Here is a 15852-nt window from a genome sequence, read left to right on the forward strand (position 1 = left end):
TAAAATGTTAGTTAAAAAACTAGCTGGGAGTCAGTTTATAAATATCTTAAAGGCCTAGTTAAGAGGTTTAAATGGGACTTAATTTTCAATAAGAGTAATTAAAAGCTTCTGAACAAAATTAAGATTAATTCAACAGTAGTGCATGGAATTAATTAGACTAGAAAAAGGCTCTGATTTGTAGTAATGGGGGTGAAAACAGAAAAGAAGGTATGGGTGACAAACATAAATCACAATACATAAAATATACAATATACAGTGTACAGAATATACACAATACACAGAAATATACAAACAGAATGTTAGGAATAGAAGGAAATCATATAATCCAACCTCAGAATCATATAATCCAGTATCAGAAATCATATAATCCAATCTCTCATTTTAGAAACGAGCAAACTAAGACTAGGACAAAGTCACATAATTTGATATTTTCTGACTGAAACTTAAACTGAGATTTCTTGATTCTCAAGCCTGTCAACTTCACTGAACTGTGAATTCTTTGATAGGAGAAATGTGCGGTTTTTTTGGGTTTTTGTTTTGCTTTTTTTTTGTGGCTGACCAGTACAGGGATTAAACCCTGGACCTTAATGTTATGAGATTTTTTTTTTCTCTCTCAATAATGTTTGACAAATCATCATATGGATTAAATGTAGAAGTGAATAAACCAAAGAAAAACATTAAAATTTCTAGACTCAGAAATGAAATGATGATTTATTAACAGAAATAGAAGAATACTTGGGAAGCAAAATACTGAATTCAGTTTTGGACTTAAATTTATGAGGTGTTAGAAGAAGATTGTTGTGCAGATATCAATTAGAGAAATCTGGCCTTTAAAGGACAGATCTGTACTAGAGATACAATTTAAGAAGAAGACACTGTTTAGTCTTAATATTTAAATATTCACTGACTAATTCATTTTTTCAATACATATTTATTGAGTTCATATTATATGCCAGGCACTATATTAGGTACCAGAAGTTTTGATCAAAGTCATAGGCATGATAAAATATAAGAAAACACATCGTCCAAAAGGTGAGGACTTGAGAAATAGGAAAGTGGAGACAGAAGATCAGTCAAAGGGTAAAATGAGAACCAGGATAGCACTGCATTAGAGAAGCTAAAAAAAAAAAAAAAAAGAAAGAAAAAAAAGTGATTAATAACAGCAGATTCAAAGAAACAACAAGGATAAATAAGTATACAATATTTGGCAAATAATAACCAAGGAGAAAAACATTTCGGTAAATTGAGAGAGGTAGAGGTCAAACTGCAGAGATTAAGGCTTAGGAATTGATGAAGAAGTGGAGGAAGGATATGCTAAAATACATACTCAAGAAAATTGAACTAAGTGAAAGAAAGAAAGAGAAAGAAAGAACTAGACCATTCTCAAGGTGGCTAGAAGGAGTGGTAGAATGGAATGAAGATATTATTAAGGAGACTTCAACAATAATTTGCAGAGAAGTAAAATCAGTAAAGGAAAAGAAACTGAAAATATAGCAGAAACAAGAAATAATGAATGCAGGAAAATTCCAGAGAAATTAAGAGAAGTTAGAATTAGACACACAAAAGTTAGTTTTGATGGAGAAGAGAACAGTTGTTAAGAGGGAAGAAGAATATTTGTAAAAATGCAGAGAAAAGTTAAAGAAAAAAAGGTAGGTGGGAAAGTATGGGTTATCGGCTTTGTTCACATTTACTAAGAGTTCTCAGTACTACTTTCTAAGTGGGGCATCTATAAGAAAACGGTCTACATTCCCCACAGAAATCCTATCCTTTATCATGACTCCACTTTGTCAGAATCTTTTCTTTAATCAGAGTCCTAGTTATGGCCCTAAATACCTTGAGATAAGACCATTGCCTCTCTTCAAACTCCATAGCAGCCCTGAACACTATTCTAGAACCAGGTCAGACCCTTACCAGAACCCTCATCCAGTTTTGGCATCAAAACAACTTAAAATAAACTTAGGATATTTGAGGTTAATTACTTCTATTCAAGCATCTTTTCCCTGTAATTCTTAGCTATCAAGTAAAAGGCAAGCCCCATTATCCCTGATATCCTTCTCTATAAATTCTTCATCTCCTATACTCTTCTCTGTACCATTCTTTTTCCCCTCTCTGTACCATTCTTAGTCTTGTCTAATTCTCTGCTATAATTTCAAGAATCATCATTCTGTTATGAACAAACTTCCTTACATCATCAACCTTTCCACAAAATAGTTTCTGCATATTCCTGGCTTAAATAACATTTAGCTGAACCTTGCAACCTCTGGTTCCAGTGTAGCCCTCATCTACAGAAGCTACTTATTTTTTCACATTTCACAGTTCATGGATCCAGGTGGGGAGGTTGGTTCCCTAGACACACTTCCAACCATTACTCTCCCACCGTCACGTACCCAGTCCTTCTCTTAAACATGCCACTTAGCTATAACATCCATTATCAATTCAAGTTGCTAATATCTATCCAATTTTCAATCACTATCCCTTAGTCATTGGTAATTTTGGAAATTCTGGCTGTCAATCATGTTCTTTACCCTAATTCCTATAGTAATGCTAGGAGATTTCAACACATATGCAGAAAATTGTTCAACAATCATGAACTTCAATCCGTAAATTTTCATAACTTCGATGATCCTCATTTTGTCCTGCATCATCCCATCACTTCTGGGGAAATACTGTGGATTTCAGAATCCAAAGAAACTACTCAAACTCAGCAATATTAAACTTCACTATCTTAACCTTTGTTTACAACCATTAATTCTGTTAGATGTCTCATAATCTCACTCCTACTTATCTTCATTTGATACTTTCTGTTCCATGGTCCCACCAATTTCTGCCAGTAGATACTCCTAATGCCTCTTTGCATTTCTTCCTTCCTTACCCATCCTGGACTCTTTGATTGATCATCTAAACTACTCCCATATATAACACTCAGCTTTCCTTCTAATCCAACTCTTGCTATTCAACCGTTCATCAGAACCCTAACTCTGGTTTAATGCCATAGTTGGATATCTTCCCACTAACAACCTTTTACTTAGCTCCACCTCGCTCATCTATTTCCTTCCTGTCCCAAGAGTAAATAAGACCTTTTTCTTGCACAAACCCCATCTGTTCATGTAGCTCAAACCCCTCCTACCTCTTCTAAGACCTTCTTCCAGTTATCTTTTTTTTCCTTGTATTTTCAACTTCTCTATTCCTAGAGTATCCTTCACTCTACCCTAGAAATGCATGGACATATTTCCTGTTTTTTTAAAAAAGAAATGTCCTTTGATATCACATACTCTAATCTAATATTTCTCCTCCACACTTTTTTGATAAATTCATTTCTTACCTTCTAGTCATGTTTACTGCAATCTGCTCCCCTTCCTCCCCCCGCCACCCCCTGCCATCCTTCTAAATATTATCCTAGCTAAAGTCACTAAGAACTGCTCACTTGACAAACCCAACAGGCATTCTACATTTATTATTTTTACTGTTGACATTATGTCTTCCTTCTTAAAACTTTCTGTTCCATTAGCTCTATTCTGACTTTTCTCAATCTTTCCTTATTATGTCCATGAGAAGCACCCACTTCCTCCATCTGCCACTTAATGTTTCCCAGAGCAGAAGAAAACTCCTTGGCCTTCATTTCATGGCTTGTTTCTCAGGTTGATTTCACTTACATTTTTGACACTAGTTACCATTAGTAGTAAATTTACTCCTAAATTGCTCTATGTAGCCTAGACCTCTTTAATGTAAAATTATTTACCTTTTCCAGAGGTTTCTCCTTAGCCATCTCAGTAATTCAAGAATCAAACAACTTCCAGACCCTTCTTTAGGTACCACATGCACCCAGTTACCCAAGCTATAAGACTGGGAATATTTCTTGTCTCTTCACTCTCTCTCAACATCCAAATTCTATTACTTACCAAGTATTACTAATTTTAATTTATTAAATCTCTCATCTCACTATCCCTCCATCCACTACCTTAATACATGTTTTTCTTTTCCACATCTTTTTGTCTTCAAATCAACCATCCACATAGTCTCTAGTTACCCTACATTGAATAAACTTATTATAGCCATCCCATATTTAAAACCCTTCAAAGTACCTCTAGCACCTACAGTCTTAGATTTAAATTCCTTAACAAAGCATACAAGCTTCTTCATAATCAAGACCCTCCCTATCAATCTAGATTTACTTCTTGCTATTTCCTGCCTTGTGGATAATGCTCCAACAGCACTAAAATATTAGGTGTTTATTGCTTCTGTGACTTTGCTCATACATTTCTTTAAAATGCCACTGAAATCCTATCTTACCTTCACATAAATCTAAATAATTGCTATTCATCCTTTAAGATACAGCTGAGTTTTCTCTCCATCATGATGCCTTTACAAAAAATTCCCCACCAGTTGCCCACCATTAATGTCAGTAATGCCTTAATATGCTGTGGATATTTTTAAATAGAGATAAATACTAGCAAAAAAAAGTAGGGTACAGGAATATATTCTAAATGTAAGTGGTGCATTTATTAAAATAAAGTGTAGACAAAAGAACAGATATTATGTTGATGGGGGTACAAAAAAGGGAAAGAGAGAGTGGAAAGGGAGGAATTGGCAAAGGGCCATGAAAATCAAAATAAATAAATAAATAAAATAAAGCATATATTTTAATAAGGGGATATTTATAAAGGATAACAAGATATCCATTCTAAACATGTTTGTTTAAATGTTGATTGTGTTTGAAAATGCACAATAAATCAAAGATAATTTTGTACTAGTCAGCATAACTTGGCCAGAAGAAAATGAGTTTTCATTCCTAATATTAGTTCATATTTGTCTCCTGAAGTAATATAAAAGAAGTATAGCAAACATTATATAAGCCTGTATTCTTCTGTTTCAAAGAGCTAATATTCACAATTTTTCATGTTAAAATACTGGAGTAGAGAGACCAGTGAAAGCCTAGATTCTTCTTATGGACTGGTTATAGACTGGGGATGCCATGTTGGGTTAACTACTTTCATTCCATTTAGAGGCTTCCTGATATCATACAGCCAAACTACAGCCCACCTGGAGCTATTACCAAGTATTATTATTATTCCCAGAAGGGGAATTCAGATAAGAGTACATGCTACCTTGAAACCTAAGCTGGGAAGTGGGAAACTTAGAGATTGATGCCACTTTCTTTTTTACACCTCTCAATAACAAGGTCACTTTTCCTTTTAGGTGCTTTTCCTTTTAAGTGTTCAATTATTTTGACCCAAGTAGGTGAATTAGGGAGAATTTGGATAACTTATTTCAAAAACTATTCTGCAAGAGAAAGAGATTGAATCAGATTTGAACTTTGTCAAACAGATAAAAGAACAGTGTAGGAAGGGAATTAAAGATATTTCTGAGAATGGATTCAACCTCTGGATACGTAAGTAAGTAAAGAAAGGTGGAAACTAATAGTGAGAAGGTAATGGGGTAAATATAGGGTTCTCTATTGAGACAAAAGAACAGTGAAGTAAAAATAACTCAATGAAAGAATAAGAGAGAAACATGTCCAATTCTAGAGTCCAAGAGTGTAGTATTTGAATTAAGATTTCAAAGATAGAACAATTTCAAAAGATAATGAAATTCGAATATGGCCATGTGAGGGAGTGACTGAAGTAGAATTGGGGGTAAAGCTCACTGTATTTGAGACAGTTAAGGAAGTAAGTGGGTGCTGAATCAATCATTCAGGTGAATGCTGACATTACTCAGACTAATGGCAGGAAATGTGATGCAGATGAAGCAAAAGCTAGGTGCTAAAATCATCAGTGAATAAAATGGCATAACCACGAGGTCAACAGATAATAGCAACATGGAAGGGTAGTGGGTGGTTGTGTTTAGTTGCATTACATACAAAGATACAAGAGTTAAAGATAACAAGCACGGAACATTATGTATATACGTAAAGGAGACTAGATAAGCATTTATATCTTCAACAGCTGTCCAAAAAAATGTTAGCTCGAGAATCTCACAGTGGATTGGGATGGAGTTCAGAGGGATGAGTAACTTAGAAAGTTATATGAATAAAAAACAAATGATCAAAGTCACTTTGAAAAGTGAAAGGAAGCGAATGTTAAACAGAAAATTCAGTATAGTGCTATTTCTGTGAAAGAGGCATAGGATGCAATCGGCAAGGAAAGTACAGGGAGATGCAAGGTATGTGACCAGATGTTCTGGTTCTCAGTTTGGGTCGTAGATTCATGGATCTTCATTTTATTACTATGTTTTGAAACTTACATACATTCTTTTGTATGTATAATGAAAGATAATATTTTTAAAAATAACTCAGGAAATTCAAAATCTACCCAAATTGTGTAGGAGTAGGTGTCTACTAGACCTCATTCAGGCCCTCATGGGTTTCTGCTGCCCTAGACCAGGAAAGTGCCTTAATTCATGTGAAATAAATATTACATATACATGTAAATGTACATAGCAAATCTACAGTTAGATATTTGATAACTCATTTTCTAAAACAGATTTTCCTGTGTTATATTTTAAAACAAACATTAATAATTTTGTGTTTTCTGGCCACAAACCAAATCATAGTCTAGAAAGACAATTTATAAATGCCCCCTTCAAAACAGGCCAGTTAGGTTGAGGTCGAGAATTTTAATAAATATAATTATATGAAATTGATAACCAACTTAGAGCTGATCAAGAACTAATTCTATCTACATTAGTGAACTGAAAAAGTAAATAACATGTGGCAGACAATCTACTTATTGATAACTGAGACTAAGAACAATGTAATGTATAAGGAAAGTAATATGGTAAATCATTTTACCTTAGAATGAAATGAAGAGATACCAGAGTAATAGAATAAGCCTATAATCAGTAATGTCTCAGACATGTATGAATTGACAAAGAGAAACGCCTTGTCAATTATTAGGATACAGATATATAACTACTTTTTCATATTTTCAGAAGGTAAATGTGTAATCATTGCAACCAAAACATAGTCAAAATATAATAATAAGGCAACAGTAAAAATAAACAAACAAAAAGAATTATTTAGTATAGAAGCAAAATAATAGCAGGGAGACTTTGAAAAAGCAATAGAAAAATATAACAATAACTACTATCATATAATTAAACTGAAAGACACTAAATTTCAATTACATTTACTGAAAATTATCACAAAACTTGACTTTTTAGGAATTTATTGCTGATGTTACCTAGTATGTTTCCTTCCACATTTACTCACATGAATTCAATCCTTAGGAATTTACCCATTCGTTTTCAATTATTTTTCTAAACTCTTTTATTATTAACTCTTAATTAACTAATTTAATAGTGATAAAGGAGGTCACACATAACCCCAAATCACTTTAAAACAATAGTCTGGTAACTAAGTATGACACATAATTCTTAATCTACACTAGCTGAACCCACAACTACATTATTACTATTATTTTCTTCTCTACCTAAAAAGCCTCAAAATGTTACTGAACTGGCTCAAATCCCTAAAGCTACATATAGCCTTGAGAACTTTATAAACTTTAGAGAACTTCTTTCCCCTCTCTTTCTAGTTAATCCCCTTTTCTGTTAAATGCCAGGTAATCAATATTTTCCTCCAATATAAATTATATTTCTTTAAGGTATTGGAGCTGTATTTACAATGAATCACTGCAAATTCCTACTTTGGAAAGAAGAATGGTGGTAAGGTAAAAATAAACAAAGGTATTCCCACAGACCCAGTATTCTCCACAGATTCAGGATTATTTACTATGACCCAAGGGGTAGATCACCACCACCTTTGACAGACAAATCAGTTCAACCTAAGCACTTCAAGAATAGATTCCTCTCTTCTGGAGCAGGGGTGGAGAAGCAGGTTTCTAAGACATGTATAAATCAACCAATGCTGTGTAAATATATAATTATAGATATATAATTATGAACTCTGCTGAGGAAGGTGGGTAGTCAACTGCAGTTCATTTAAAAAGAATACTGTTATTCTATCCTTTTAGATAAAAGTTATCTGTAATTCCTGGAGAACTAAATTTTTAGGATCATCAAAGACATGATCTTATTTCACCAAAAAGAAGCTATATTTTTGATATCCTACTACAATTAAGTAGTTTATATGTATTTTATTTCATACTATTTTATAAGGGTAATATTTCTATATTTCATTAGTAACCATATATGTATATATAAAAAACAGAAATACAAGTGAATTATATTAATAGACAGGCACATGCAATTCTACAAACAAACTCAATTGTAAGAAAAATATACCTGCCATCCCTGTGATGATGCTCAATGGTCTGACTGTATCTGGAGCGAGGTAGAGTAAGAAAATGACTGCAAGCATGGCAGAGAAAAGAATATAAATGAGACTCAGGAAAGAAGTGAAAAAGGTGTAATTTTAAAAGTGAGATTCAAAAAGACAGATAGTAAGCAAAGCAAATGAAAATTGTTACTGGAAAGCTTGCCCACTCCTCCCAATGTCTTTTTTAATATGGGAGTGTTAAAGCTTAAAATATCCTAAAATAAAAAGTAACAAAAAACATAAAATTGAGATTTTAAAAAATCATATTTCAAGTGCTAAAGTTTAAAATATCTCCCCAAAAATGTAACAAAAAATAAAACATTATATTAAAAAATCATATTTCAAAATAAAAATCTTATCAATTATCACTCAAACATTTTCAGCACCATTTAAGAAATGCTATACAATAGAGACATTTTCCTGTTTTTTAGGAGGAATGGTAAGAAGAGAAAAATAATAAAATGACCAGAAAGTTGAAGAACAAAATAACAAAAGAGGTAATTTCTAATAATAATACCTACAAGATTTTATAAGGTAATTATATCTCCTTCAATCATTAATAATTAAATATAATTAAAAGGGGCTTTAAAAAGTGCATTTAGTAAAGAACAAACTGATTCAAATTTTTTATTTGATTATTAATTTTATTTATTAAATTTATTGAAAGCTATTTTTATATTTACTATGTTTTATATTGATCACATAGTATTAGCCCTGGTACAGTTCATGCTTCCTGACTACCATAAAAAATCAAAGCAGCACACTACCCTTTTACCTATCTGTAGCTGATTCTCTTCTTTCTACAGCCCTAATTTAAAATTTTCTACTTTCTTAAGACCTTTAATGCCAAAACACTTAATTTTGGCAGATGATCATTCTGCTTCAGTAAACAATGGAAACAAATCTTGAACCCTCTCAATTTTCATAATACAACCTCCAAATGTAGAGTAAATATATATTCACATCTTCACTTGTCCTTCTCCTCTGCAGCAAAAGAAGAAATGCTTCTACTTGTAATCCTGCATTCCACATGATTGTGCTTCACTCACTATTCTCTTCTGCTTTCCCTTCCTCCATTGCACTTAATCCTAAAAATAAAAACTTTGCTAACCTTCCTCTCAAGCCATTGCATCTCTCTCACTTTTTTTCATCATAAAATAACTTAAAAGACATGTCTATAATTCTTGCCACCACTTCTTCCCTTCCCAATTATGCTTTAAGGTTATTGTAATTTGATTTCTGCCTCTACTATTCTCTTGAAGCTATCCTATGAATGTTATCTGTGAATACTAAAAAAAATTTAGTCTCCTCTTAATATTCATCATACTACATTTATCTGTGATATTAGACATTGATTTTCAAACTCTCTCCTCTCTTGGTTTCTGAAACACTATTCTCACTGGCTATTAAACATAGTATTTATTTACATTTAAGTATGTACCAAGTATTCTGGTGTCTTACCTATCTTACTGCTTCTTTACCCATTTCATTTACTGGATTCCCTTTTTCTGTATTCCTTAGAAGTAATGGTTTTCCAAGATTCATTCCCTGGCCTTTTACTCGAACACATCCTTTCTGGATAATCTGTTTTTATAGTGTGAACTAACACTTTGCTTTAGCCTTGATTTTTCTTTGGGTTGCATAGCACATTTCCAGCTGCTTCCACATGGTTTGAAGAGCCACATGGGCCCTCCATATGGTGTTTCAGTGTCATGTAGATATTTAGGAAAACTCACATTAATTGTGAGGCTTGAGTAATACACTTTACCTATTTGGACATCCGGTGCTGCATTTGTGAGAGGGCTCAAGCAGTAGTTTTCAAACTTTTTCTTTTTAGCAGACCACTTGCTTTCAAACAAAATTTGATACAGAATCAATATATAGGAATCCAATAAAATCAGAATGACTCTAGCTAAAAAAGGAGTGAAAAACCTGGATCCCTATTCATGTGGCCTCACCCTTACCTACCACAGCAGTCGCTTAGGCAACTCTTTAGAACCTAGGACTCCATGATCTCTAAAGTTCTTCTTAATTTCAAACATAGTTCTTTAATACCCCTTTGATTTTCTTTCTTTTTCTTTTCTTTTATTTGGTGGCTGGCTGGTACAGGATTGAACCGTGGACCTTGGTGTTATCAGCACCATGCTCTAACCAACTGAGCAACCCAGCCAGCCCCTGAAACTTAATATAATACTTCAGCTATTCTTCCTCTTGTTGTCCCAGTTTCAGCTAATGATTAAAATATTTACTTAATAAACCAAGTTTTAAAATCTCAGAATTTAACTCTCCCATTTCTTTATTTTCCACATTCAACTAATTTTTAAATAGTGCTGGTTCTGATATATAAATAACTCTGATTTCTCCCTTCTTTTCCTTTTCTCCTGCCACTGTTTTAAATCAGGCTTAACATGTCTTTTGAAATAGCCTTCTCTTAAGTTTCCTTACTTTCAGATCCCAGCCCTCCCCGACCCAATCCATTCTTCACCGTCTACAATAATATATTTGCGAATTATGCTTACTGATCACGTAGGTACCTTACTCAAAATCCTTCAATAGCTCCAAATATCGAAAAACGAGTACAAATCCTTTAAACGTTCTAAACTATGTGCAGTCTTCATCTCCCGTCACTTCCCATCTTCCATTCTACTACCTTTTGTCTAGGGACAACAGTCTACCTAAGATTCTCTAAATATATCATGTGCTTCTCTGACTCCACGACTCTGTTCATGCCTATCACTCTGTCAAGAATGCTCATCATCTGTCTTCTTTCTCCACTTCTTTGCCTTTTAAAATCATACTCAATCTTTAAAGTCCAAATTCTCTTTGAAGCCTTTTCCAACAGACCCAATCAAACAATTTTCTTTCCAATCTATTCCAATAAGACTATGTTTCTGCCTCACACTCTTCTACATTTTGTAGTTAGTCAATATATAATAATGTGTCTATCTAGATCAGGATAATGTCTTTTTTAAATCTTTGTGCACAATGGGTAACCCAAACAATAAATATATTTTGAATTGAACTAGAAAGCAAAAAGAAAATTATACCATCTTCATGATGAAACTTCTCTCCAAAGAGAGCAAGTGGTTCACATAATCATAGAAACATTCTAGAAATGTAAACAGATTATAAGCCTACGTAGTATAAGAAAATGAAGAAGTATCATGAAAAGCATTCCTGGCTTTTTAAAGAAAAAAAATAATACCCAACAGTCATGATGTTGGGATTTAATGATTTAAAAAGGGATAGATTTTTTCCAAAAATTACTTAAGACTAAGAGAAACTTCAAAGCTTTTTAAAATTTATAAATTAGAATATATATATATTATCATCTAATTTCTAATATTTTTCTTGAGTCTTATCATTAGTTTTGTCCCCATAAAGCCAAAGAAAACATAATCATCTTTAGCAAGCATCAATTTATTTTATTTCTCTTTTCCATCACTACTCATGTTAGTTCTTAACCTTATTTTGTCATGACTCCCCTTGAGATTCTGTTGAAAGCTATGAAAACACATGTATGAACATTACACAAAATTTACCAATCTATTCTAGTATAGGCCCTCTAAAATCCACCTTATGTCCACTCTTTTGCTATAATTTCTTGCTACAACTTAAAAACATTTTATATCTCTCCAATGAATCATGAATCATGCTTACTTTTCTTCCAAAATAAAGGCACATAATAAAACCTGAGCAATAAATATGCATGTCTTGAATATGCATAGTAAGTTAGACAAAAAATGATATATTAAAAATTCCATTTAGTCCAATCTGTTTGAAATTTTTTAAAAAATCTGAGCAAAGCAATAATTCATTGTAGAAGAAAAAATGGGAAACATTTACTAAATTTTAAAAAGGAAAAAAGAAAGTGAAATTAAAAAGTCTCAGATTCTAAGAATCACGATAAAAAATATCACTATTCAAAGAACTAAACTAGATTACTAATCCAATTTCAAGAAACACTTTGATTCTTAAGTAATATAACCTTTAATGACAGCACAAAATTGTATTTATAATGAATTATCCTTACACTATATTAAATTAGCCTGAATGTCCCCTTTTAGAAACCATCAGACACACAAAAATGTCTGCAAGAGCAGGAGCTAAAGTATCCTATCCTTAGGTAAAACTCTATTTTTGAAAGCTTTGCCCAACAACCCTAACTTAATGCAAAACTTACTGCCTTGCATCTTTAACATTGTTAATGTTTTGCTTACTTTATAGTTACTGCAATATACTCGGTATTATTTAACTACCTTAAAATATGTTCCTGAAATGTAATAAATAAAATGTTATATTTGTAAAGTGAATGCGCTTTTTTCATTTACTTTCTCTATAATTTTAAACTTTCAAAGATGTGTTTCCCTCATAGATGATAACTGAAAGAACTCATGCAACTATTCAATCTGATGCAATAGTTATGGATGTGTGTTACACTTTCTGGTAGCCAGATAAGGAATAGAGAAATGGCTAAGTGTGTGAGGTATCCCAGAGGTCCATATAATGGGGCATTTTTCTTTTTAGAATATAAATTTATTAATTGAATGCACAGGAGAAAAAAGTTCATAAAGTAATTTATCTTCTGCCAGTATTAATTTTTGTTTTCTTATAATGCTAAAAGCAAACTCCATGGAAATAAATGCACCCAATATATTTTGGATTCTGAGATATAAATAAAAATGCATACTGCAGGATATCTCTGAAATGTTACAGAAATATTATCTAATACTCCATAGTTATTTTAATAGTAAATTAACTCATGTAAAGAAAAAGCTCTGAAAATGATTTCTAATACTAAAGCCACATAGTCTGCCCCAGGAAAATTATGCTCCTAGTTATAGTAGTTACCAGGATTTACCAGAGGAACAATGGCAAAAAAGGAGGGTGAAGAGGGTAGAAGATGAAAGATGTCCTTCATAATTCATTATTTTAGCTAATATCCCTGCATCCAGGTTTCTGAATTATTTGTAAAGAATCTATATACTTTTAAAAACAGAATAGAATTTTGACTAGTGATAACAGAGTGCAAAGAAACAAAGATCCAACAAAATTTTGATACATAATTCCGTTTACGTTACCTATGAAAAAAGATACCAACACTATATCGCTTTCTCGCACTTGTTAAATTTAACCAAGTACTATAAATGAATGTCAAATAGCATTGTTTCTCACCTAGTACAGACAGTGTGAAAGCCACTGTCTTCACACACAACTTTCCAACATATCCCTAAATCCTTCATCCTTCGTACTGGGCCTTTATGATGTATAGGTGTGTTCTGCTTCTGTATCTTTGTTCTTGACTGAATGAACATATCCACTTATCAAAGTCCAACTTATGTTCTACATTCTCTATAAAACTTAAAAACAAATACCTGAATTGACTAATTTCTCTGTTTTTTGTATTTTCTTAATTAATAAGCAAAACAAATGTAAATTATTTGCAAGCCAAAATATTCTTCTAAAGTGTTAAGGATAAGGCACGTTTTCTGAGTACATACTATACAACTGGAGGCACTGTGTCATTTAATCCACATTTTAAGCCTTATAAAGTTGGAACTAATATTCTAATTTTATAGATAAGGAAATTAAGTGTCAAAGAGGTTAATTTTCCCAAAGGCACACAATTAGCAAGAAGTACAATCCTAGATTCAAACCCAAGGCCATATGGTTCCAAGCCTGTGAAAAAGAGTACATTCAACAAAATGCTATTCTAGTCCAGTGCACTTGTACTGACAACAAAGGTTAATGTGCCTCTCAAAATACCTAAATTATATTTACTATCTCAAAGGAAATTATCTCTTAGGCATTTAATCAACAGTATTACTGATTGACTCTATAAAATGCTATTAATGAAAATTCATTGCAAGAGTTCTAGAGTATTCTTACCTCCTAAATAATACATAAAAATTATAATGCCTTCACCTGCATTTTATTATCAAAATCATTTAGAATATTAGGGTAAAACAGAAGTCAAGGAGCCATTGTTTAATAATGTGATAGACTACATATATGGATAATATTGTACTGTTTGAATTTTGATTCCTCATGTTAATGACTGTTTACACAGATAATACAAAAATAATATTAAAAATGGTTCTATAATTCTATATAATTAAATTCTATTTTACTTATTTCAAAAAAGGATTTAAGACAGCTCACGATTAAGAGTAATTATGATCTGGCCCTCTAAAAGAGTCATAAAACCACATGGATCAATTTTCCCCAATACTTCTAGAGATAATCACTTGAATATTTTTGCTAAACTAAAAGATTCATAAAGTTATAAAAGAAAATACAAAATATATAATGCCATTTTTTAGACATAAATTGGGATAGATGCATACTGAAGGATATCTCAGACATGTTAATTAGCTAATATGACTATATTATTAACTAATACCAAGGATTAATCATGTCGGCTTTAATAGCAAAATTTTGTTGCCATTAAACCTAGGGCCACTTGCCTTAAAATACTGACAAAATATTCTTCATTTCATATGATAACAACCATTTTTTGTTTGTGAGTATAATGCTAGAGGTTAATTTTATTCTATTGTTTTCTGCAAGATTTAGAGCATATTTTCTTGTCTTTAGAGAAAATATAAGTCCATTTTTCATTAAAAGAAAACTTTACGTCAACTTGAAGTTTAGTCATTTCAGAATTTTTCTCTTTCGTCATTTCCATTAACAAACCTTCAATGAACAAGGAGTTTATGATTTGCTATATAAATAGTTTTCAGAAATAATCAAGCTCATTAAAATTCAATAAGGTAACTAAAAAACCTACTCACCTACCCTAATATGATTCCTTCCAACTCCTAATCGTGCCAGCATAGTTATACTTTCATTATTATTGTACTTGAAAAGCATCCCTTTGTACTGGTAGCATGTCTATAATTTCCCCTAAAGACACAGATCACTATGAAAAAGTTAAGCAAATTAAAAAGAAATAAAATACTACATCAATTTCATTTGACACTTACACTGATATTAATTTAATAACTTCCTAATTTCTTTTTAGATCTTAGACACAAAAGCCAAAATTTTCTTGACACTACTGAAGACTAAGATATCCCTATCTCTTCTTTTGGAGAAGTTACTAAAACACTGAAATTATAAATATCAATTGAGTATAACTCTAGATTTAGACAAAACAATTAAATTTATAAATATTGACAGTAATTTCTCATATCAGTTGACTTAAAAGCTCCCAAGTGTTCTTTCTAAAATTGGTTGAGGATGCATACAAAGGGACTTCTGAGTTCCCTCATTATTTTATCATATTCTCTGAATATAAGTTCAGCTTTCCTTCCTAATCTTATCTGAAACTCATTTGATAGTTAGGGAACAATATAATAGCATTCATTTCATATTTAACCAAAGCATAAATTAGAGAGTTAATCAATTTGCTTAACTTAAAAAAACTAGTAATAATTAATGTAAGAATTGTAATATACCATGTTATTTCCAAGTTTGTCACACTTAATATGCAAATTCAAAGAATTCTTACAAATAAAGCAATCAACAAGCATGATGCTCTAAGATGCTTAAAAGTTTTACTGAAAGCCATGAGG

The 15852-nt window shown here is 32.1% G+C and overlaps 1 protein-coding gene across 37 annotated transcripts in view; it reads right to left on the reverse strand.

Moving 5' to 3' along the window:
* Positions 1 to 15852, reverse strand: part of RIMS2 (regulating synaptic membrane exocytosis 2) — a 637189-nt gene that overhangs the window by 212262 nt on the left and 409075 nt on the right. For 13 of the 37 annotated variants that reach the window (XM_063079151.1, XM_063079140.1, XM_063079144.1 and 10 more), the window contains one exon: positions 8242 to 8307. The exons of the other annotated variants lie outside the window; for them this stretch is intronic. In XM_063079151.1, coding sequence (XP_062935221.1) covers positions 8242 to 8307 — 66 coding nt within the window. The remainder of the gene's footprint in view (positions 1 to 8241; positions 8308 to 15852) is intronic. 37 annotated transcript variants of the gene reach the window in all.

Source organism: Cynocephalus volans, chromosome 15, assembly GCF_027409185.1.
Source record: "Cynocephalus volans isolate mCynVol1 chromosome 15, mCynVol1.pri, whole genome shotgun sequence".
Classification (NCBI taxonomy): domain Eukaryota; kingdom Metazoa; phylum Chordata; class Mammalia; order Dermoptera; family Cynocephalidae; genus Cynocephalus; species Cynocephalus volans.